Source organism: Budorcas taxicolor, chromosome 5 (assembly GCF_023091745.1).
Source record: "Budorcas taxicolor isolate Tak-1 chromosome 5, Takin1.1, whole genome shotgun sequence".
In the NCBI taxonomy this organism is placed as follows: domain Eukaryota; kingdom Metazoa; phylum Chordata; class Mammalia; order Artiodactyla; family Bovidae; genus Budorcas; species Budorcas taxicolor.
The window spans coordinates 89,687,150-89,711,158 of record NC_068914.1 but is presented as its reverse complement, the minus strand read 5'-3'; the positions used below and the strand labels follow the sequence as shown (position 1 = coordinate 89,711,158).

The 24,009-nt window shown below is 36.3% G+C and overlaps 1 protein-coding gene and 1 pseudogene across 1 annotated transcript in view; one reads left to right on the top strand and one right to left on the bottom strand.

The window, feature by feature from the left end:
• RAP1B (RAP1B, member of RAS oncogene family) overlaps nt 1–21,510 on the top strand; it is a 46,284-nt gene extending 24,774 nt beyond the window's left edge. Inside the window, exons 2-8 of the mRNA XM_052639675.1 lie at nt 11,066–11,147; nt 12,135–12,203; nt 13,416–13,472; nt 14,335–14,475; nt 16,455–16,598; nt 17,230–17,346; nt 19,452–21,510. Of these exons, the coding sequence (XP_052495635.1) occupies nt 11,091–11,147; nt 12,135–12,203; nt 13,416–13,472; nt 14,335–14,475; nt 16,455–16,598; nt 17,230–17,316 (555 nt within the window). The 5' untranslated portion in view covers nt 11,066–11,090 and the 3' untranslated portion in view covers nt 17,317–17,346; nt 19,452–21,510. The remainder of the gene's footprint in view (nt 1–11,065; nt 11,148–12,134; nt 12,204–13,415; nt 13,473–14,334; nt 14,476–16,454; nt 16,599–17,229; nt 17,347–19,451) is intronic.
• On the bottom strand, nt 7,144–7,526 carry LOC128047463 (40S ribosomal protein S15a-like; annotated as a pseudogene).
• Nucleotides 21,511–24,009: the final 2,499 nt, after the last annotated feature.

Sequence of the window (24,009 nt, the reverse complement as noted above, 5' to 3'; positions counted from 1 at the left end):
ACATCTTGGAAAGTGAAGTCAAGTGGGTCTTAGAAAGCATCACTATGAACAAAGCTAGTGAAGGTGATGGAATTCCAGTTGAGCTGTTTCAGATCCTGAAAGATGATGTTGTGAAAGTGCTGCACTCAATATGACAGCAAATTTGGAAAACTCAGCAGTGGCCACAGGACTGGAAATGGTCAGTTTTCATTCCAATTCCAAAGAAAGGCAATGCCAAAGAATGCTCAAACTACCACACAATTGCACTCATCTCACATGCTAGTAAAGTAATGCTCAAAATTCTCCAAGTCAGGCTTCAGCAATACGTGAACCGTGAACTCCCTGATGTTCAAGCTGGTTTTAGAAAAGGCAGAGGAACCAGAGATCAAATTGCCAACATCCGCTGGATCATGGAAAAAGCGAGAGAGTTCCAGAAAAACATCTATTTCTGCTTTATTGACTATGCCAAAGCCTTTGACTGTGTGAATCACAATAAACTGTGGAAAATTCTGAAAGAGATGGGAATACTAGACCACCTGACCTACCTCTTGAGAAATCTGTATGCAGGTCAGGAGGCAGCAGTTAGAACTGGATATGGAACAACAAACTGGTTCCAAATAGGAAAAGGAGTACGTCAAGGCTGTATATTGTCACCCTGCTTATTTAACTTCTATGCAGAGTACATCATGAGAAACGCTGGACTGGAAGAAACACAAGCTGGAATCAAGATTGCTGGGAGAAATATCAATAACCTTAGATATGCAGATGACACCACCCTTATGGTAGAAAGTGAAGAGGAACTAAAAAGCCTCTTGATGAAAGTGAAAGAGGAGAGTGAAAAAGTTGGCTTAAAGCTCAACATTCAGAAAACGAAGATCATGGCATCTGGTCCCATCACTTCATGGGAAATAGATGGGGAAACAGTGGAAACCATGTCAGACTTTATTTTTGGGGGCTCCAAAATCACTGCAGATGGTGACTGCAGCCATGAAATTAAAAGACGCTTACTCCTTGGAAGAAAAATTATGACCAACCTAGATAGTATATTCAAAAGCAGAGACATTACTTTGCCGACTAAGGGCCGTTTAGTCAAGGCTATGGTTTTTCCAGTGGTCATGTATGGATGTGAGAGTTGGACTGTGAAGAAGGCTGAGCGCTGAAGAATTGATGCTTTTAAACTGTGGTGTTGGAGAAGACTCTTGAGAGTCCCTTGGACTGCAAGGAGATCCAACCAGTCCATTCTGCAGGAGATCAACCCTGAGATTTCTTTGGAAGGAATGATGCTAAAGCTGAAACTCCAGTACTTTGGCCACCTCATGGGAAGAGTTGACTCATTGGAAAAGACTGTGATGCTGGGAGGGATTGGGGGCAGGAGGAGAAGGGGATGACAGAGGATGAGATGGCTGGATGGCATCACTGACTCGATGGACATGAGTCTGAGTGAACTCCGGGAGATGGTGATGAACAGGGAGGCCTGGCGTGCTGCGATTCATGGGGTCTCAAAGAGTCAGACACGACTGAGCAACTGAACTGAACTGAAAGTATTTGATGCAGCCTGTCAGAAAGAGGAACAGTCACTATGGGCTGAGATAGTGTGAAAATACTTCAGATGTTTCTGACATTACCCTCCTAAGGACTGCATCCCAAGTATTTGTGAGTCAATAACATTCTGTCCTGATCCCTGTGTTATTTTTTCTACCGTGAAGGATAATGAATATTCTCCTATATAGAGTTAGCAAAGGAAATCACCAAGGGGCATTTTGTACATATTGAATAATGCTGCCTCATAAGACCAGCTATGTTTGAAAAGTGAAAGTGAAGTTGCTCAGTTGTGTCCGACTCTTTGCAACCCCTTGGATGGTAGCCTACCAGGCTCCGCCGTCCATGGGATTTTTCCAGGCAAGAATACTATAGTGGGCTGCCATTTCCTTCTCCAGGGGACCTTCCCAACCCAGGGATCGAACCCAGGTCTCCTGCACTGCAGACAGACGCTTTACCGTCTGAGCCACCAGAAATCCCATTTATATCCCAATTAGCAAAGGAAGGAGGGACATTGAAGTCTTGAGCTCTCTTGTGGATCCCAAACAAATGTCTATAACTATCTCAAATTCATATTTAAGTTCAGCCACAAATTAATTAAACATCATCCCACCAAAGATGTTGGTTTAAAAATATTGAGCAGAACAAAGCCTGATGATAGAATCTTTTGTTGAAAATAGGATTTGATAACAGTTTGTTGAAATGACTTGAGTACTGAGCTAAATAGTACTTTGACTTCAAGTCCTTCATTACCACCCTGACTAACATAATCTCTCCATTCCTTGCTATCTCCCTTAACTAGTTTTATACCTTTTTCTCCATAGTACTTGTCAAATTACCATGTTTTATGTTGATTTTATTTGTCTCAACCCACCCCCCCCCAACTGTAAATTTTGGGGGCAAGGTATTTTATTCACTGCTTTATTCTGTTTGCCTGGAACAAAGCCTGACATGTAGAAGGTACTCATATATGCCTGTTGAATATTGAGTGCTATAATACAGTAATCTTGATAGAGGGTGTCATTTCTTAGATTTTCTTTTTTAATTCTCAGGTTTTAGCACAATTCTTGGTTTAGAGTGGGTCTTCAGTAAATGTCAACATGAACTAAAAAGCCAAGAGGTTTTTTACTGCATCTGTTTTTCATTTTGTAATGGTGTTTAAAGTTTCCTCGGTTTGTTTGTTTGTTTGTTTGTTTGACTGCATCAGGCCTCAGTTGTGGCGCATGAGATCCTGGTTGTGTCTCACGGGATCTTTTGTTGGGGTGTGTGGGCTCTCTAGTTGGGGTGCGTGGGCTCAGTAGTTTCTGCGAGCGGGCTCTCTGGCTGTGGCGTGTAGGCTTAGTTGCTCCATAGCATCTGGGATCTTAGTTCCCCCACCAGGGATCAAACCCATGTTCCCTGCACTGCGAGACAGACTCTAACCACTGCACCACCAAGGAAGTCCCTCCCCAATGATTTTTAGATGTATAATCTTGTAGTTCTTAATTAGGGACAGTAATGTCTGACCTTGGGTGTGTCCTGGGTCTTGTTAGTGTAGAATATTATATGCAATATGTGTGCATGTGCACGTGTATGCGTGCAGTCTCAGTCATGTCTGACTCTGTGACCCCATGGACTGTTACTCACCAGGCTCCTCTGTCCATAGAATTTTCCAGGCAAGAATAGTGGAGTGGGTTGACATTTCCTACTCCAGGGTATCTTCCTGACCCAGGGATCAAACCCATATCTCTTGCGTCTCCTGCATTGATAGGTAGGTGGGTTCTTTACCACTGCACCATGTGGGAAGCCCATTATACGTAATACAGAATAGCAAATATGTTTATCAATATTTTATAATTATTATTCATTGTGAGTTGAGTGATTGGCTAAACTTGGCATTTTTGAGTTTATATTGGCCACCTTTTTTTTTTCCTGATTTTATTGAGATAAAATTGATGTACAGCACTGTAAAAGTTTCAGGTGTTCAGCATAATGAATTGACTTAGATACATAGTGAAATGATTACCACAAGTTAGTGAACATCCATTGTCTTATATACATAGAAAATTAAAGTAGAAAAGAGTATTTTTCCTTGTAATGAGAACTCTTAAGATTTACTCTGTTAAGAACTTTCATATAACATAAGCAGTGTTAGTTTTATCCTGTTGTACATTATATCCTTAGTATGTACTTATAACTGCAAGTTTATACCTTCTGACTGCCTTTGTGCACTCCCCCCCTTTTTTTATAATTCTAATAGATTTCACCATTTTTAAGTTATAATAACATGCTACAATTACAAGACAACTCCATGACTCCTCTTTCACCTTCTGGCTTTAATTTTCATTTGTGTATTATAAATTTACTGCTTATTAGTAATAAAACTCTCAGAAAAAAATACATTTTAAAATAATTCAAAATACTGATAATTAGTATATATTAATATATATATTACATTTTGTATTGACAGCGAGAGTTTCCTATAAGATACATTCCAGTTTCAGAGATGTTAAAATATATTTTAAAAATGCCTCTTAGATTTTAGTGGAATATAGTAACTATAGCTAAATTTATAATATAGTTCAGTTAGTTTTTAACATATTCTAAACTGGTTGTAGTAATAGGGCTAAATTAAGGATGGAAACCCACATATGATTGGAAAATAGTTTAAGGCTGTGCATTGTATCTTTTTGCCTACCTAGAAGAAACTTTCTATTAATAAACTAGACAAACACTGAATAGCAGTAGTCCTCCTCCTTTCTTAGTGTTTTGTTAAACTAGTAGGTAAAAGGGTAGACCAGTGATTCTCAGATGAGGGAACATCAGTTCTGCTACACTGTATTGAGCAGTGGCCCAGACCATTGCTATTACAATTATTTTTAAAGCTATCTTTTACTGATTATTACTATGTGCAAGGACTCTTGAGGGAAATTACCACATTTCGTATGCCAGTCACTGTTTGAGGTTCTGGGGATATAAGAAAAGACAAACATTGTCATTTTTGTGGAGTTTGTGTTTTTGTATATCCATCTCACAACCTTACTGTATAGGCATTACTGTCTCCATTTTCCCTGTAAGGAAAGTGAAGCTCTAAAAGGTTTCATGACTTGCCAAAGATTATGCAAAATCAGGTTTTAAAATGTAGATGCTGTGAACCACTCTGCTGTGCTGTCAAAATTGTCCCTCTTTGGGGTTCAGTGAATGAGAACAATTGTTTTCAGTGACTCAAACAACAATTATCATAACACCTTTGAAATTCTGATATAACTCTACCTACCTTAAAATTATGCATGAAATTTTAAAAACTGAACTAATGGCCATTGCCAGCCATTCGGAGTTGGCATTCATAATGAAATCCTCTTTTTATCTTTGGCTTAGAATCTGTAAACACTTTTTCAAAGCTGGTGTAGTAGAAGGCACAAATTTAAAAAATAGGTATTAGTTCCAATCTTGGCTTTTTTTTTATTATTATTAAGGAAAATACTATCCCAAGAGTTGGTATTTAGTAGGATTTAAATAAGAATATTTTGCTTTTTTGTCCATATAAGGAAATATTGGCAAAAAAATTAATGAAAGGGAATGACTTACTTCATTTGTGGTTCCCTCTTATCAGTGTGCCTTGTTAGAAAGCTGCTTATTGATGTTAAATTTGTTTTGTCACTGTTTTTGTATTCGAAAGTCTGTTGATGATTTTCATATTTCCTACTTGAAGATTTGAAAAGTTTTCAATTTCTTGTGAATTTGGGGCTCTACAGTTAAAATTCTTGTTTGGGTTACTAAAATTAAACTGACAAGTGTTATTTATAATTTCCACAAGCTGGAAACAAACCAAAATATCCATGAGCTGGTGAATGGATAAAGAAAGTATCATCTATATCCATACTATGCTTTTTATCAATAATAAGTAGAAGGAACAAATTACTAATCAAGCAGTAATATAGGTGAACCTGTCTCATCCTAGCAATAAGTAATACTTTGGATAAATGAAGCAACTGGGAAGAAAGAAGGACCCTAATCATCTCATTAAGAAATGTAATTCCCAGAAATGTTTACGTTTTATAGTATATACAAGTGTCCTCGTTCACAGCTTCCCATTTCTTAGAAAAGAAAAACCTTTTGGTTTAGTTTTTCTTTCTGGCTTGTTTACTTTGTGAGGATCTCTGAAAATGCTCAACTATTGTAGATTTTCTAATTTTTCATTTTCAGTTTCCTGTTCAGGTCTTTAGACCATTTACAGAAAGAACATGTCTCTCTCTAAAATTTCCTGAAGTTAATATATTTTGTTTCCTGTGTTCATTTTGTTTACAGTGTTAAATGTTGAGAAATCTACCCCTGAAATAGTATATTTCCTAAATTTTTCTTCTCTCAGGGCCAGTTTTTTTTTTTTAAATATGCTGGACTGTTTGAATCTGGTCTTTACTGTCCTCCTTCTTTTAGTCTCTTTCTTCTATGATAAAATTAAGTACTTAGTAATTCAGTTGGGATTCTGCAACAAATTTCTGTTCGTCTACCTGAGATTTAGAAAAATCTTTAAACATAACTCCAACTAAATTCTAGACCAGTTTTTAAATTCAGTTTCTACAACTCTGACTTCTACTCTAGCAGTTTAAGAGATTTCTTTGCTAAGAAACTGTCAAGAAAAGTAGTGCATTTCAGTGGTATGGTCAAGGAGTAAGTGGAATAGAAAGGCATTTTGGGAAGTATAAAGAGACAGTGGTTCAGGGTGGGTAGGTTTCCAAAGGTTTGCGCAGGGGAGTAAAGGAAGGCTGTCTTAGTCATCTTATTATGAATCTTTGGAATACCAATTAGAGGAGTTGATTATTGAATGTTATTTTTTTCCTCATAATTATTCTGTGTTTATAATTCCTCTGAAAGTGTTAATTTTTACATTTTAAAAGTTGGCCATAAGTCCTGTTACTCTGTAGTTGTCAAAGTCCCCATTTTTGTAATTTAGCGATGAAAGTGCAAGAGTCAAGATTATATTGGAAGTTTATAAAAGACACAGAAGTTTTTCCTAGAAAAGGTATGGCCTTGACAAATAAGAGAGAGATCACTAGCGTAAAAAAAAAATGGTGTTGGGGTAATTAACTGGAAAGAGATACATTGGGAACTGTTTGGATAATGGAAGTGTTTTAAATGTTAATGAGAGTTGTGTTTGAGGTTGGAGGGTATTGTCATATGCCAAAATTTAACTGTGTGCTTAAGATCTGCTTGTTTACTGAATGTAAATTATTCCTCAATATGATATAAAGTGAAAATGAAAGTAAGTGAAAGTAAAGGTCGTTCAGTCATGTCTGACTCTTTGCGACCCCATGGACTATACAGTCCATGGAATTCTCCAGGCCAGAATACTGGAGTGGGTAGCCTTTCCCTTCTCCAAGGGATCTTCCCAACCCAGGAATCAAACCCAGGTCTCCTGCATTGCAGGTGGATTCTTTAGCAGCTGAGCCATAAGGGAAGCCCAGGAATACTGGAGTGGGTAGCCTATACCTTCTCCAGGGTATCTTCCCAACCCAGGAATCAAGCAGAAGGGGTTTCCTGCATTGCAGGCGGATCTTTACCAACTGAGCTATGAGGGAATATGATATAATCTAAGTGTGCTTTAATTTTTTTTTCCATTGAGGCATTTTCATATTTGTATTATCCCTAGAAAAAGGATCCCAGGAATTTCTCTCCTGTGTTTTTATCTTGCTTCTTCATTGTCCGTGATGCCAGCTGAAGTTGTCAGTTCAATGAAACCATACTGACGGGTTAGGAGCATATTATTCTGCCATTTTTCTAGATCTTTTAGTGGCACCTCAGATCTAGGGGCTGATCACTCCACACTTGTTTGACCTGCCTGTGAGGTTCACAATAGTTTTCTCAACTCTGCAATCATTGATTTCAAATTCACTAGTGTAATCATGCTTCATTATCATATTATCACAGAAACTGACTGGAGCAACCCTAGTAAGAACCTGATACTTGCCTCTCCTTTCAACATTATTGATGCTCTCGAGAGCATCAGCTGGGACTTTCGTGTGCACCATGATAGCAGCACAGAAAGAGTTTAAAAAATTCTTTTAAACAAATGTGTTCTTACAAACAGATCTTCAGGTCTCTTGACGAAGCAGAAGTTAGGAAGGTGCCCCATAATCAGCCCCACAGTTCATGACCCTGTAATGCTGTCATGAAAGTGAGTGACCCACGGTGAAGTTTGGCCCATCACTCACCTTTGCCTGGATTGGTCACTGATTGTACTCATCTTCAACCTTTAGTGCTTGGGGCCAGTTTGAATTTCACTGGAGGCTTTTCAGACCTATGTGTCCATCCATTCCAAACAGCTCTCCCTTATACAGTGAATGTAAACAAAACAGTTCAGGACAAAACAGAACATGAGACAAAATTTTGCACAAGTAGACTAACAAAAAGCAAAGCAAGTAGCTGAAGAATTATGAACTAATGGCAAAAATACATATTAAATAGTACACTCCAGACCAAAATCAAAAGCCTAAATTGCCTTATACAAAAACCTACTTGGTACAAATCCTAGAATAACAGATTTAACAGTGTGAGCTCAAGGAACTGATTGGAGCACCCATCATTGTTGTTACCGACTCATGTGATAGGAAAATCTAAGAACAAACAAGTTGGACACAGGCAGCCCATTCAGTACGCTTGTTTGTCTGAGGGCATCATTTGGAATGATGCCAGATGAGGATCTTAAGTGGACAATCAAAGAATGAGCAATACCATTCAATAGCTGAAGTTATTGATTACTTAAGGAAACGCTACCCTGGTCTCATATTGCCTGCCCTGATCAGAGCAGACTACTAGTCTTACAGAGTCTTTAGGGAATTTCAAAGTCCAAAGATCCACAAGCTTTCAAAGGCAGGAATGAATTAATTATCAACTGTAAAAGCAGCATCAGTTAAGTTAGACAGTTGCTGATTGTTGGCATTTTTCTGAGTGTTCACTGAAGTCTGTTTTTTTTTAAGTTATGACACTTGCAAAGAAGTGAATCAATAAGTGGCACAGCCCAGCTGCCTAAAGGATAAAAGATTCAGGGAAATAAGTCTGTTTGTGTTAAAGTTAGTTGATTAGCTCTTTGGGATGCTGTTTAATAAATTATTGACCCCAAAGTTACCATGTTCGGTCTAGCTGGGTTCAGAAACACAGATTTGAAGATGTCTTTCATTAGAGTCCTAAGTTTATTTTTAAATATTTCTCAAATATTAATGTAGGTCTGGGTGGTTGGATAATGTCTACATGGAGCTGGATAGAATTACCACCTAAGTAATCCTATTTTTAAATGACTTTACATTAAAAGAAATAAACCTGACCAGTTACACATTTACAGAAAACAACTTATTTGTCATAAATTAAATGCACACTACCATGTGGGATATTCTTTAAAGTGAAACGTGGTTCAACTTTTATTTACATCTTTTTTCATGAAATATCTGGTAAGAACTGTGCAGTTCACAAAAGTTAAGGAGTGTTCCAGTACTGGAGAGAAGTCTATGGAAATGATAAGTTCACTAAGTTTAGAAATAAAATATAGGAACTAGTAAGTGGGAAAGTTAGCAACTGACTTTTTTGGTATTTTTTAAATTTGGTCTCTTCCAGGGCCCCCTACCCCCCCAGTTAAGGAATGGAGAAAAATACAGTGAGTGATCCATGTATTTAAAGGCACAAGTGAAGGAGAAATTTTTGAAAAGTCATCCTTGGTATTAAACACGGCATCCTAAGGAGAAATAAAAGGATGGCATATAGTAGTAGTGTTAGTTGCTCAGTTGTGTCCGACCCTTTGGCAGCCCCATGGACTGTAGCCCTGTTCCAGGCTCCTCTGTCCATGGAATTCTCCAGGCAAGAATACTGGAGTGGATCGCCACTTCCTTCTCCAGGGTATCGAACCCAGGTCTCCTGCATTGCTGGGAGATTCTTTTACCATCTGAGCTACCAGATAAATAAAACACAGGATTTCTTCCAAGAGTATGGACCAGAAAGAAAGAACATATAAAGAGGTTTAATACAAAGAAATATGTCAAAGTGAGTCCATTCTTAATTGACTGAGAAGTAATCACTAAAGTAAATGGTTATTGGTGGGTTAAATGTGTTCAGACCAGTCCTGGTATTGTGTTACTATAAGTAAAGAACTCCGACTCTTTGCGACCCCATGGTCTGTAGCCTACCAGACTCCTCCGTCCATGGGATTTTCCAGGCAAGAGTGCTGGAGTGGATTGCCATTTCCTTCTCCAGGGGATCTTCCCGACCCAGGAATCGAACCTGGGTCTCCCGCATCGCGGGCAGACGCTTTACCATCTGAGCCACCAGGGAAGCAGGTATCAATAAAAGGCTGGTCACAGAAGTGTATTCACTAAAGTAAATAGTTATTGGTGGGTTAAATGTGTTCAGACCAGTCCTGGTATTGTGTTACTGTAAGTGAAGAACTGTCATCTCTTCATTGGAGAGGATTTAAAGCCTGGTCTGGTGGCTACTTTTGTACCATAGCTACTAGCAAATTATTATTATTTTTTTCTAGAAATGTGGGAGCTTTGTATTCTCACGTTATTCCCCATCCTGGAAACTTGCAGGATCTTCTTTCCCTCTCAGGAGTAAGCTAAAATTTTTAAATGATGAGCCTTGGTATGGGTTGTTTCTTTTGGGTTTTATGTTTATTTGATTTTCCCTGTTTCATCATACTGAATACTCAGTAGACTTTTATCAGTCTGGACACTCATGTTCTTGAGATTTACTTTTGATTCCTGACCGTTTTTAATCTCTTTGCCACCCCATCCAAACACCACCCTCAATCTTCTCTCAGACCACACAGGCACACAAACTTCAGTAATAGATACTTGGTTAGCTTTCTCTGCTAACTCATTCACCATTTATGTATCTCAGAGGCCAGCAAGTTTTTTCTGTGAATGCTTCATATTAATAGTAAGTATTTTAGACTCTGTGGACCAGATAGCTTCTGTTATAAGGACTTAACTCTGCCATTACAAGACAGCAGCCACAGACAATACAAATGAATGGATGTGGCTGTATTTCAGTGAAGCTTTATGTGCAAAAACAGGGAGTTGGATTTGTTTGCAAATCCCTCCTCTATACTGTTCATCTTTACCAGAAAGTTAGCTCAGTTGAGGGCAGGAATTTTATTTGCTGTTCATTGGGGATATCCTTGTACTTAGTAGACCTCAACTACTTGTGATTCAGGATTACAAGGGGTTCAGAAAAGGAGATAACATGTTTATCACTGCCATCTTTTAGCCAATAGAATGCCCCTTAATGCAGTTTTTCAGTCCTCTCCCCCCACCCCCATTTTTTTTGATAGAGTATTTTATAGTAATTGAATATAGGGTAGGACTAAGAATCATGTCTAGAATTCTGCAATTTCTTTCTTCTGATGTTTTATAAAGAGCCCTACCAGTAGCATTATTTAGTAAGGTTGTTTATGAAATGCTCCATCTTAGTATGGTATAGTAGTCATTTTAAATAAATGCTTGAATGTTTTGTTTATATAAGAAGCACATGAATGCAAAGATATTACTTAAGAATTCTTTCTTTTTTTTTTCTTAATAAGGTACTAGCTTTTACAAGTTTGCACCATGCGTGAGTATAAGCTAGTCGTTCTTGGCTCGGGAGGCGTTGGAAAATCTGCTCTGGTAAGACATTCTCACTGTACCCAAGCTATTCACACTTAAGACATGTTCTTTTTCTGTTGAGTGTTAGGTTTTGCTTATTTTTTTGTTAAGGTGAAATCTCATTGATTTTAGAAGTAATATGATATTTTTTCTTGTAATTTAGACAACTTTTAGTTGTATCTGGGTAGATCGTATTCTCTCTGGAACATGGGTTCCAGACCAGAATACAGTTTGGACTTAGCCCAGTTTGGACTTGAGCACATACAAGTCTATGTCTGTCTGCATTTCAGAGCAAGATAGAAATAAATTTTGGTCCATTTCATTGTGAGTTGGCTTGAAAAATATGTTTTATGTTATAAAAATTAAATAACTATATTTTTAAAACTTTTTTCAAAGTTTACCTTTGACTGTCCCACCATGTTTTTTATATCAAAAAATAGTAAAGTAAGAAAGAAGACACAACTTAACAATGGTAGGTAGGAAGGGGAGAAACTTAGGGGAAATAACTTGGTGAATGAGTTTAGCAAAGCCCCACCTCAAGATAGACTGACCATCTTACTTTGCCACTTGTTTGTCACATAAACACCCAGCACAGAATTTGACTTGCTTGGATCAAACTGAGAAGTGTGTACAATGGAGTATGAACTGTGTTTTCATTTGTAAACATATTCAAAGTGATGGAGAGGCATTGTGAGTGTGCACATATGTGTGTTCACCAAATAATTAGCCATTTTCTAACTAAAATTCCTAAAACTGAAATAGGAACCATTTAACAATTTTTAAATATATGAACTCTAAATTTAGACCTACCCAATAAGGAACGTTATGATTATTAATATTTAAAAAAAGCTTTCTGAGGTAATTTTCCCACCAAATGCTTATGTTCGAAGGTAGTTGTTATTTTTTTTTATCAATGGTATAACTACTTATGTGAAATTAATATTTTTGAATGTGCAGACTTGGATTTTTCTTTTTGAGGGAGTATAATGGTATGTTAATTTTTTTCAGACTGTACAGTTTGTTCAAGGAATTTTTGTTGAAAAATATGATCCTACGATAGAAGATTCTTATAGGAAGGTATGTTACTTTAGAAGGCTTTTGCTTTCAATTTTACTGTAAACATAAATTATTGTTTTTAGCTTAATAAATATTAAATGTTGTCTATAGAGTATAGGATGAGGAGCAGAGTTAATTTATAAAATTAGTGGGGAGAACTCACATCTGATTATTTCCTGGCATTGCATGTTTACCATCTTACAAGAATCTTAATCACTCTTGCTTTATCTTTCTTGCTTGCTCACAAAGAATTTTAAGTTTACACTGACCCCCAAGTTGTAATTTGTTACAATTTGACTTTAGAGTTGAGACATCCACTTCAGGTGGGTAGTTCCATGTTTCTCCCCTCTTTCTGCCCACCAAAGACTGAATGACTCTCAGGCTCCCTGCTTTAAAGATGTAAGTACAAAAGTCTCCCTAACCTTCCTATTTACAACTCCTTGAGAAAATTCCACTGCTCATAATAGTAGAAAAGTTTATTGTTCATTTCTGTAACATGTGACAATAAAACTTAATATGCAGACATTTTTAATTTACAAGGGAGAGAATTACCCGCCACCTTAAAGCAGCCAGCCTGGCCCTTGCTGCGGTGCAGACACTGTTTCCATTCCTCTTCTGTGTCCACAGTCTGCCAAAACTAGAAACCCTTTCTGGACCCCAGCTCTGAGGCAGCATTACTCTTTTTTCTGCATCTGTATCTTTTTTTCCTAGGAAATGTTAGGTTTAAAGGGTAACGGGGATATATAATTTATTTGATAGCTCTTCTTCCTTGCTGCCAAAAATTTTGTTCCAATATAGTGAAGGGGATGTAGTTATAAGCAAAAGGAAAGTATATCTAAAGTATGGCAGAATTGATAAAGATAGTTACTTCTGACATTATTGGAACTATTACTGCATTAAGTAAAAATTTTTTGAGCTGATTTGAAATTATTTCCTCTGCAGAATTAAGTGCTGAGTGATTCACATTGAGATTGGAGCTTGTATATCTTGTAGATATCTTTATATTAAATTGAGAACTCATGGTTTTTACACTTAATGCAGTTTGAGGGTCAGTAGACGTTAGTTATCCAGCTATTTTTTTTCTCCTGTTTCGTTAAAGCATGTATTACTTGAGATTAGTATCAAAGTTGCTATAATCTGTGTCTGTTTTAAATATCATATTAATATTATATATATTAAAGTAGTCTTATATACAGGAAAAAAAATGAAGATCTACCTTAATTTCCCCCCTAGCAAGTTGAAGTAGATGCGCAGCAGTGTATGCTTGAAATCTTGGATACTGCAGGAACGGTATGTAAAGCACTACCCAAGTGTATGCACAACTTGTGCAGTGTTGGCCTTATAAATGCTGGTATACTTACAGACAAACATTTAACAGTAAGGCTTGCATTAAGTCTTAAAGCTGTCTTCCTTATCCTCTTGAATTATTTTCTTTTGTGCATGGGTTATTTACTGAAGAAATAAGTAGAAAATTTGTATGAAAATTTTCATAGCTTCACTAGTACTTTTAAAGAAAGTTAGGCTATATTTCCATATATTAAATTATGTGGGAAATACCTGAGATTCCTCAGTGACTGTGTGAAGTATTTTGAATAGTACCTTTCATCCTTCAATATAGTTACAGAACAGCTAGATCTGATGGTATCTGAAGGTGAAGGGAAGATTTACTCTGGATGTGTGGTATTCATTCATCTAATGTTTGAGTATCTGATATGTGTCGTGGCTTGTATTCTTACACTCAAAAGCTTACAGTCTAGTGAAGGAGGAAGTGTGGGAAAATGGCACCATGTAGGTAACTTGCTGGTGGACCTCGGAGAGCTGGAGCATTGTGAGCTAGCTGTGAGTAACGGTGATTCGATTTGGGTGCCTTCCATATGGTGGCTTGAAAAGCTGCCTTCAAGCAGCATTTGAAGATGGGACATTTCCACTTCAGTGCATTTACTGCATATAAGTCTGCTCTGGTATATTATTTTTAAATAAAACACTTATTTCTTGAAATACCAATTTTTCAAATAGCCACGGACTACAGTTTTAAGAGATGTTACATAACACTACTACATTCTTCTTTGCGCTCTAATTATAGACTTTGAAAATTGTCAAATTAACTGTCAAAACATTATTTTTTTTTAATGATTCTTTCTTTCAACTGTAGGAACAATTCACGGCAATGAGGGATTTGTACATGAAAAATGGACAAGGCTTTGCATTAGTTTATTCCATCACAGCACAGTCCACATTTAATGATTTACAAGATCTGAGAGAACAGATTCTTCGAGTTAAAGACACGGATGATGTAAGCTGGCTTCATAATAACTACATTTTCTTTCAAACACTTATTGTGTTGATATCCGATTTAAAAGTTTGAATTTAAATCCAATTTAAACTTCATCTATGTTGAGGAGTTTGTTTTTCAAAAGCTTTTTCTTTGAAAGCGAAAAACATATCTTTAACACTGTATAAAATGTAAAAAGTGAGAAATACCTTCCTCCTGTGTAAAATAAAATTTATACCCTTCGTGTTTTTTTCCCTTCATATTTTTGAATCTTGTGTTTGGTGGAGAAGGGGGAGAGGTGTCTGTGGCAAATATTACTAATAGAGCAGATGATGTTCTGGTAGATTTAAGAGCCTTTTTAATAGGAATCAGAACAACACATGAACACATCTCAAGCAATTATGACAGAAGGAGCAAGAAAGCCAACAAATATATTCAATTCTAATGTTAAGTAACATGCCCCTTCCAAGTACACCATAATGGAGTTTAACCCTGTAGGAAACTACAAAAGGATTTTTTAAATTCCTCGTCATGCTATGTATATAAATTCATCTTGCATCAGAATCACATGTAAAGCTAGTTAAAACAGATTGCCAGGTCCCACTCCGAGAGTTTCTGATTCAGTAGGTCTGGAATAGGGCTCAGAAATTTGCATTTCTAACATATTTCCAGATGGTATTGGTGCTGCTGGTCTGGGCATCATACTTTTAAGAAGCACTGTACTATGTATAGTTTAATTATAGCAACTATTTCGAGAGCTTGAGAGCACCTATTAGAAATATCTTCATTTCCTCACCTTCTGAAGCAGGACGCCTTTGGGGGGACCTTAACATACTTAGGGCTTCCCTGGTGGCTCAGACGGTAAAGTGTCTTATCTACAATGTGGGAGACTTGGGTTCGATCCCTGGGTCGGGAAGATTCCCTGGAGAAGGGAATGGCAATCCACTCCAGTACTCTTGCCTGGAAAATCCCATGGACAGAGGAGCTTGATGCAGGCTACTGTTCATGGGATTGCAAAGAGTCGGGTACGACTAAGAGACTTCATTTTCTTTCTTTAACGTACTTTAGTTTAGTAGCTTTAGTTGGTAAAAGCTGTTTACCAGTGTCTCTGGTAACTACTATAGGTTTTCTATCAGTTACATTAAACAGGTATTTACTAGTATAATACTATATATCTGTTCCTTAAAAAGCCACAAATCTTGATTTTCTAGTTTGGATTTTTTCCAAAACTTCTTTAGAGAGCCAATCTATAAAGGATTAATAGGAGTTTTACAGAATAAGGATTATTTTTCCTGTAGTGTCCAAAAACATGATTCATATGGTCTAGATTTTTAGTAAATTAGGATGATTTTAATTTTTGGCTTTTCATATAGACTATATGAAAAGCTAAAAATTCTACCTTAAATTTTATCTACCTTCTAAATTTCTCCTTTTTTTGTGTTATGAAATTGAGAATGACTTATTTGATAAATACTTGTTAAGAAACCAGAAAATCTGAAATTTATTTATGTCCCTTGGAGAGACACTGTAAAATTTTGGAATATGTTGACTTTTTATGAAATTTCCTTTTGCATTTTCTTTTTAAAAAGGTTTTGTGTTTTCTTACTATAATTGCTATAATTAGTTCATTGTGAGGAACTTCCCTGGCAGTCCAGTGATTATGTCTGTGCTTCCACTGCAAGGGCATGGCTTCAGTCCCTGATCAGGGAGCTAAGATCCTGCATGCTGCTCAGGATGCCTAAAATAAAAGTCTGTTTTGATACAATTTTCATGGTTTTTCCTCCCTCTTTTATAAGTAGATCATAGCTAGTTTTCTAAAAAATTTATGTGACAAGTTAATTGCTAATGCTTTTATATTTAACTGTCAGTTTTAGCACACCTTATTAATTTAGTGTTTTTCTCTGGCATAAAATAAAAACTAATCCTTATGGTTGACTCTTAGAATTTTGATTTGAATTTATGTAGCATATTTGTTTACTTATTTGTTTTTACCCGTTTAGGTTCCAATGATTCTGGTTGGTAATAAGTGTGACTTGGAAGATGAAAGAGTTGTAGGAAAGGAACAAGGTCAAAATCTAGCACGACAGTGGAACAACTGTGCATTCTTAGAATCCTCTGCAAAATCAAAAATAAATGTTAATGAGGTATGGTGTAATAGAACTCTTGATTTGGAATTTAGCTTTCAGAATTAATGGAAAATAATGAGTGGGGTATTAACACAACCCCAAGTTAATTAAATATGTTAATTAGCATGCTAACAAGCAATAATACTATTTGAGCCTCTTTTATTAAACACTGGTGGTACAGTAGAATTTACCATAAAATGAAGTAAGATTAGATGGAAAAGAATAGGGGTGGGGAAGACAGATTTAATCCTCAGATGTATGAACAATGGTATGTAAAAGATGAAGACGAATTCAAGAGGAACTTAAAATTATGTTGTAGAATAAGAATACATAGAGTCAAAGAAGAGTAAAGGATTGTTCTCTCTGGATGATGATAAATGTTCTGACTAAACTAAGGTTTCTGCAGCTACTCAATATTTACTTTAAGGAGAATGATGTTAGCCCTCCCAAAAAATAAATAGAAAAGCACTTGACAGTTACAAGAATACCTGGCTTTACTCTCGTTCCTTAAATGAACAGAATATTTGCTTTCTGGAGAAGAGTTAAGGAAAGTTCAATTTTTTCATTGTACTCTTTCACTTGTAGTTTGGGTGGGGGGGGGGGGCGGTTTCCCTGCAATTTAAAATAAAAAATTAATAAATGTTTGCAGATCTTTTATGACCTAGTGCGACAAATTAACAGAAAAACTCCAGTGCCTGGGAAGGCCCGCAAAAAGTCGTCATGTCAGCTGCTTTAATATACTAAATGCATTGTAGCTCTGAGCCAGGTATGTTAATTTATCCTTTCTTCTGTTTTGTTTGTTTCCTCTAATTTTTAACCTCAACTTTATTAAAGGTCAAAAAAGCAAGTATAGGGTTTTCTGTTGTAGAAAACAAATGGTTACTTCTTACGAGTTAATATGATATCCTAGTAATTGAAATAATTATTTCACTTATATATGATCATGAGAAGTAAGGTATTCCACATAAGTATTCTAAATGAGTTTATCCAGTATATACTCACGTCTCAGTGGGTCACTGGTTTGTGCTGACAACATAGTGATGATCAAAACCAATCTTCTCTGCTCTCCTCTTTGTTGCCTTAAGCTAATAAGGGTCTAGTGTAAAAGTCAGACAAACCATTGCAAAATATTATAAATGCTGGTGGCAGAATAAATGCAGCATGGTACTGATAATTAAAACCCCTGACATCATGTAGCAGACAAAGTACTGCCTATATGTTAGTTGAATTCTCAGAACAATTCTGTGTGGCAGAATTATTATAATTCCCATATTACAGATGAGTGAACTGAGGCACAGAAAGATTGTTCAATCCCTATAGTTAGTGAATAGCAGAGTCAGAATTGAACCTAATGATCTGAGTACATGGCTCAGAATTTGAACTCTGAACTGATTGCCAAAGTCCATAATTAGTCACTATGCTGTTATGGGTACTATCAAGAGTATTTAATTGGGGTACCAAACCAGTCAGATGTGAACTGTGGATTCAGGGAAAGTCTCAGAGTGAGAGCATCTAAGTTGAAATCTGATGGATAAGTAGAAATTAGAGGGTAAAGAGTTCCTGGGCAGAGAGAACCATGGATGCAATCTTGAGATGAGACCACAAAGGAAAATTGAGCAAACATCACTATAACATAGTTTTTGAAAACAGTTATATCAAATGAGTTAATACTTTCAAAGCAGTTAGTTCAGTACCTGGCACGTGGTAAACCCTCATCTGTTAGCTGCTGTTTGCCAAGTATCATTAAGCCATATTTTTCTACTGTATTCTTACCGTTGGGAACTTTGGACTAGCTCTGCTTCTTCCCATGTTAAATGACCCTGTACAACCATAGTACTCTGATTCTGTAGTTTTCTAGAGTTTTGTCCCTTCTCTCCACTTATGACTTAGTGCTTAGAGATACAACTCTTCATTTTTTATATCCTCTCCTTTCCAACCACTTGGCCATTCTTAACAGCACACTTGTGCCTGAGCTCACTCTGCCATCTGTCCTTTCCAATTTGCTCCATTCAGTCTGCTAAGATTTAGAAAACTTAGGAAACTCGTTCAGTCTGTAAACGAGGGCTTAAAGTTCAAAGCATTTGTGGAAATTACTTCATCAGCCATATCTATATTAACATTCTGGAGCAAGTCTGATTCCCAGAAAACCAATATAAAAAGGAAGCATTTTTTTAGCCCAGGCGTATGTACAGAAAATCATCCAAAGTAAATAAATAAATGACAGACTGAGGAATTCTGATTTTACCCTTTTAAGTTTAGATAAGATTTTAGTGTAATAACAGCCTTTTCTGACATTTCTCTTAAAGTAAGTAGGATCTGTTTTATAGAATTAAAAATCTATATAACTCTCAACTGTAGAGAGCCTTCATGAAATAAATTTGTTTTATTGACTTCTCTACACCAGCTTTTTAGCCACTTGCTGCAAGAGTAGGGAAGAGAAGTCTTGGAAAGCTTGGTCAGATGTGCATTCTGTACTCACGATGTAATTCTAGGGTTATAAACACTAGGCCAGCCATGTTGGTAGTATTGCTGCCTGTTTGATTCTAGTCAAGTCGACTTGATGTAAAATTTTAATATGGGGTTTTGTTTTTGTTTTTAGTTTTCCTGCTGTTAGTCTTTGGGAGGTAATACAAAGAAATTTGCATTTAAGTACATTCAGCTTTCACTTGAGTGCCTTTCAGGAAGGCAGCAGAATATGTCTACCCGTGCTTTGCTGTGAATCATAGTACATGGTCATAATGTAATGATGAGGATAGGAACCTGTATTATATTTATTTCTGATACTTAAGCACTGTTGTATTAATATGTCCTTTTGATCTTTAGTGTGCTGTTTATAACCTGTGTTTTCAATTAATTTTCTCCTTTTGACAGGTCTGAAGAACTGTTGCCCAATTCAACAGTGCCAGCATTCCAACTTTGTTAAACCTACCAACATCTTAAATGGACTTTCTGTGGTGGTACCCTGTAAGAGGCGGATGAAAACTACTACATCAGTTTGCACATTCTAATCACTTTCCAGTATCACAGAGAGATTTTTACTTATATAATAGTCCTAGAGTATGCAGCTGGTAAAACCAGAGGCTACAATCCAGTATTACTGCTAAGAGACATTTTTCATCCACCAATGTTGTACATGTATGAAAATGGTGTACTGTATACTTTAACACACCCCATACTTTGTATTGGAGAGTACAATAATGTAAATCCTAAAAGCACCACTATTTTAGCATAATAAAAGAAAGTCCAAAGAGCTCCTATATAGACTACTCCAGATAACTTTGCTTCTTTGATACTTGTAGCTTATTGTAATTTTTTTTAAGAAATTCAAGGTCATTATCATTGTATTGTACAAATAAGCGCTTTGATTAACACAGCTATATAGTTTTTTTAATTTTTAAAAAACCTGTGGAGACAGTGATCTTGTCTTTAAAATATGATAGTCCTTTCGGTATAATGTCTTAGATTAAAGACGTTGCCTTTAATATCTGTTGGGAAGGAAATGTCCAGACTTTTCAAATCTTTTATTATATGTTTCCTTTTTTGTTTACATAGGGAACAATGTTTATAGTTGTGTGTACAGTGGGGGTCTACAACAAGAAGTGTATATTTTCAAACAATTTTTTAATGATTTAACAATTTTGTAAATCATTTTCAGGCTTCTGCAGCTGTAGATTCTCACTGTGAATCCCCTGCTTGCTCATGCATAAGTGTATCTGCAATACCAAATATACAGGTTTAGTATTTTTGCCTGTTAGTGATTGTTTCCCATGTGTAACGTTTTGGTTGAGATGTTAAATGGTGGAAGAGTACTGTGGATGTGAATGTGGGAAGTAATTTTAATCATGTGTAATTGGTCACAAGGCCTAAGTTGCAGTAACTATTGCTGTTTTATTTAACAATGCCTTGTTGCTTTGTATGCATTAACGTTTGGGTGTAAAGATTGTGTGTCTATCCAACAGGGAGCCACAGTATTTAAATTGACCAACCTAATGTTACAACTACTTTTGAGGTGGCCAAATGTAAACTAAAAGCCTTAATTAAAGTGGTGCAATTTTGTATAACTTAGCATCAGTAGTTCAATAAATTTGGATTGCCATGCAAGGGCTTGCATTATAATTACTTGCCACTTGAATGTGTTTTGTGTAATGTTTAACAGTGCTAGTTAAATAAATATGGGTTTAACTTCTTTTTATATGTGATAGGTGCGTTTTGCATAGTGTGGTTTCATAATTTAATGTTTGGGCAAGCCAGACTCATTTATTAATTACAGAAATGATGAGAGAAAAATGTCAGGTATTTTTCTTAGTATTGTTTGAATATCCACATAACCATCTTTTGAATTTTTCCTTTGGAAAGAGTTCTGTAAATCAAGCAATATTACTTAACGAACATATGCCTTCTGGGTAGTGTTCAGTAGCTCTTTGAGGTATAGAAGGAAGAATTGAAAATACTTCAGCAGGTGTTACACTTACAGATTTTTTTAAACTAGAGGATGCAGTTACACTTCTGGTCATAAAAGTCTTTTAATCAAGTGGACTCAAGTACTACTTTTTATATAATGGGTCTTTGTCTCAGATGTGCTGTAATTTCTGTTCTTTTTTGAAATCTGTAAATGAATCTTAAACTTTCTCAAAATACTTTCCAGCCGCTGGAGAATATCAGCAGTTAATTAGTAATACCATCTAATTTAGGGATGTCTGTTAATCCCTTAGATACTTGGTATTTGAATGAGACATTTAGAAGCTTTTATTTTAAAAAGAAAGAAATCTTATTGCTTACCTATTTAACTCGCAGAGTTCCATGTATTTAAAGGTTCAATGTATCTAAAGAAAAAAATGTTGTTCTCTCAGAAATCCCACTTAACCCACTTGTTTTGGCAGAATTGTTTTTATTTATAGTCATTGGGAGAAAATTAAATCTGAAAAAAGTGGCATTGTGGAGCATTGAAATCACTTCAATTTGTTATGTCCTGTTATATCTCTTTGGTCCTTTTGGGGGGCACCACCATTAATTCAGGTACCTTAATAAATGTTTGTTGCCTACCAGCTATGTGCCAGGCTGAATTCTAGGCTCTTAAAAACAGATAAATAGTCAACAGATAAACTTAAGTAATTTCTATATCTGATGATAGAAAAGCAACCAAGATCAACTTAGAACCCTGCCCTCCTAGAATGTATACTCCATTTAGGGTTTTTCAGCCTCAGCACTCTAAATGCTGTGTGCTAGATAATGAGTTTTCCTCTCATATTATGGGATTTTTACACCATCTCTAGACTCTACCCACTGAATGTAATACCACCCCCAAGTTGAAACAATCAGAATTATCTCCAGATATTGCCATGTGTCCTTAAGTTAGATTCAGGGAAGAGGGAGAGGGGTATTGAAGGGCAAGATTGCCCCAGTTGAGAACTGTCGATCTGATGGGAACCAGTACATTAATTATAGATAAGGGTTAGGGATACAGAGTGGACAGTTGACTATAGTGAATAAGAACATGGGCTCTGGAACCGTATTTCCTGGATATCTAATCCCTGCTCTGCCACCTCGTAGCATGTAAGCCTAGGTAGGTTCCTCAGTTGCTTTATCTGTAAAACAGAATGTTAGTAACATCTGTTTCATAGGCTTTAAAAGGGCTTCCCAGGTGGTGCTAGTGGTAAAAACCCTGCAACATAAGAGATGTGGGTTCGATCCCTGGGTTGGGAAGATCCCCTGGAGAAGGACATGGCAACCGACTCCAGTATTCTTACCTGGAGAAAGCCATGGACAGAGGAGCCTGGTGGGCCACAGTCCATGGGTTCACAGTCGGACACAACTGAGGCGACTTAGCATCCATGCACAGAGAGAGTGAAGTACTTGACCAGTGTCATCCTCCAAGTCAGTATTTGTGGTGTTTCTTATTTTGCATTTCGCTAACAGAAATAGGGCTGGGGTTTGGCAAATGCACCATTTGTATCCCATACAAAATAACTGCAGCTTAGGAATGCAAATCATGGACCTTTCTGGTGCTTAAATGGTGTGTGTGGGAGGGGTTACTAAAATAAGTCAAAAAATTTGAGTTCTTTTTCATGTCCCCAAGGATACTTGGAGAAAGGTTTAAGTTTTTGGAGAAAACAGTGGTATTTCACTTTTTTCTGAAAAGTGTAAAAACCCTGTTTTAACTTTCATGTTGATTCAGTTCTTTTTCTTAAATGTATAGTCTTTACCACATGTGGATATTATGAGTAGGAAGTTTTATAGTCTCTATTTATGAAAATGTTTCCTTTTTTAAAGTCATCTCATCTTTAGATGTGGGGCAGCAAACTTAGAATCAGTACTTTTTACTGCAACGTTTTTTATTCTAGTTTATCTGTTTTCATTGAATTTAATCCTCATCTATTATTCTGCCTCTTTAAATCACGAAGTGTAGAGTTTGTTAGTATTTTATAATTAATACTCCTATGACCTTGTCTTGGAAATCAGTGTTTGCAGTTTTATCTCTCAAACTAACAATGAGCCTTAAATTGTGACTTACAAGACTCAAAAAATTTTAATCTATTCTGTAATTTGTTACAGGGCCTCCATACATCTGGTATTTTATGACTGCATGAGAGAAGTGAAATAGATTGAAAATAGAACTAAACTTCTGTTCCTTTAACTGACCATTAAAAGAAGAATGTATGAGTCCTTGTTATGATATTGATGATAATTGTCAAAACTCTAAACCTGTTAATGGAACAACTAAGTTTGTAGGCTTAACATTAGTTTATGTTTGAAAGGTAGAAATAAAATACTGCTAAATAGGTCAGTTTACTCAATGCTGCAGAAGCATTCCATATGTTGCACATGCTCTGAACTTGGTCCCTTAAAACCCTTTGGGTCACCTATAGATTACTGACCTTACAAATGATTTATTTTTTCCAAAATTAGGGCTATTTATGCAAATTTTGTATCAAAAGCATCAACAAACACATTTGGTGTATTTACTATGTTCCAAGCATGGTTTACTGTGCTAGCGTGGACAGAGCAGGGATGTTCTGCCCTCACAGAGCCTAGGTTCTGCTGGGGGAGGGGGAGTCATCAAATGAGCAAAGGTCAGTTGGTAATCTATTAAACTATCTCAGAACTTTCATTTGGGACAATTGAATGATTTAGGAAAGTATAGTATCATTTAATATGTATAAAGGTTTTATTATTTATTGGCAGAATTGTATGAAAGGGTATGGAGAGAATTTTTACTGTTCTTTTGTTGTGTTACAAAACAGTAAACCTGATTTTTCACCTTACAAAAGCAGGTTAAACTTAGTTTAACCTGATCTCCCTTATACAGTGTCTTCAATGCAAAATTATCTATATTTAGTTTTGAGTCAGAACACAGGTTTTTTTTCTGAAAACTAAATAATGCAGATTTTACAAAATTTGAATATGAATAATGTATTCCGTTACATCAAAA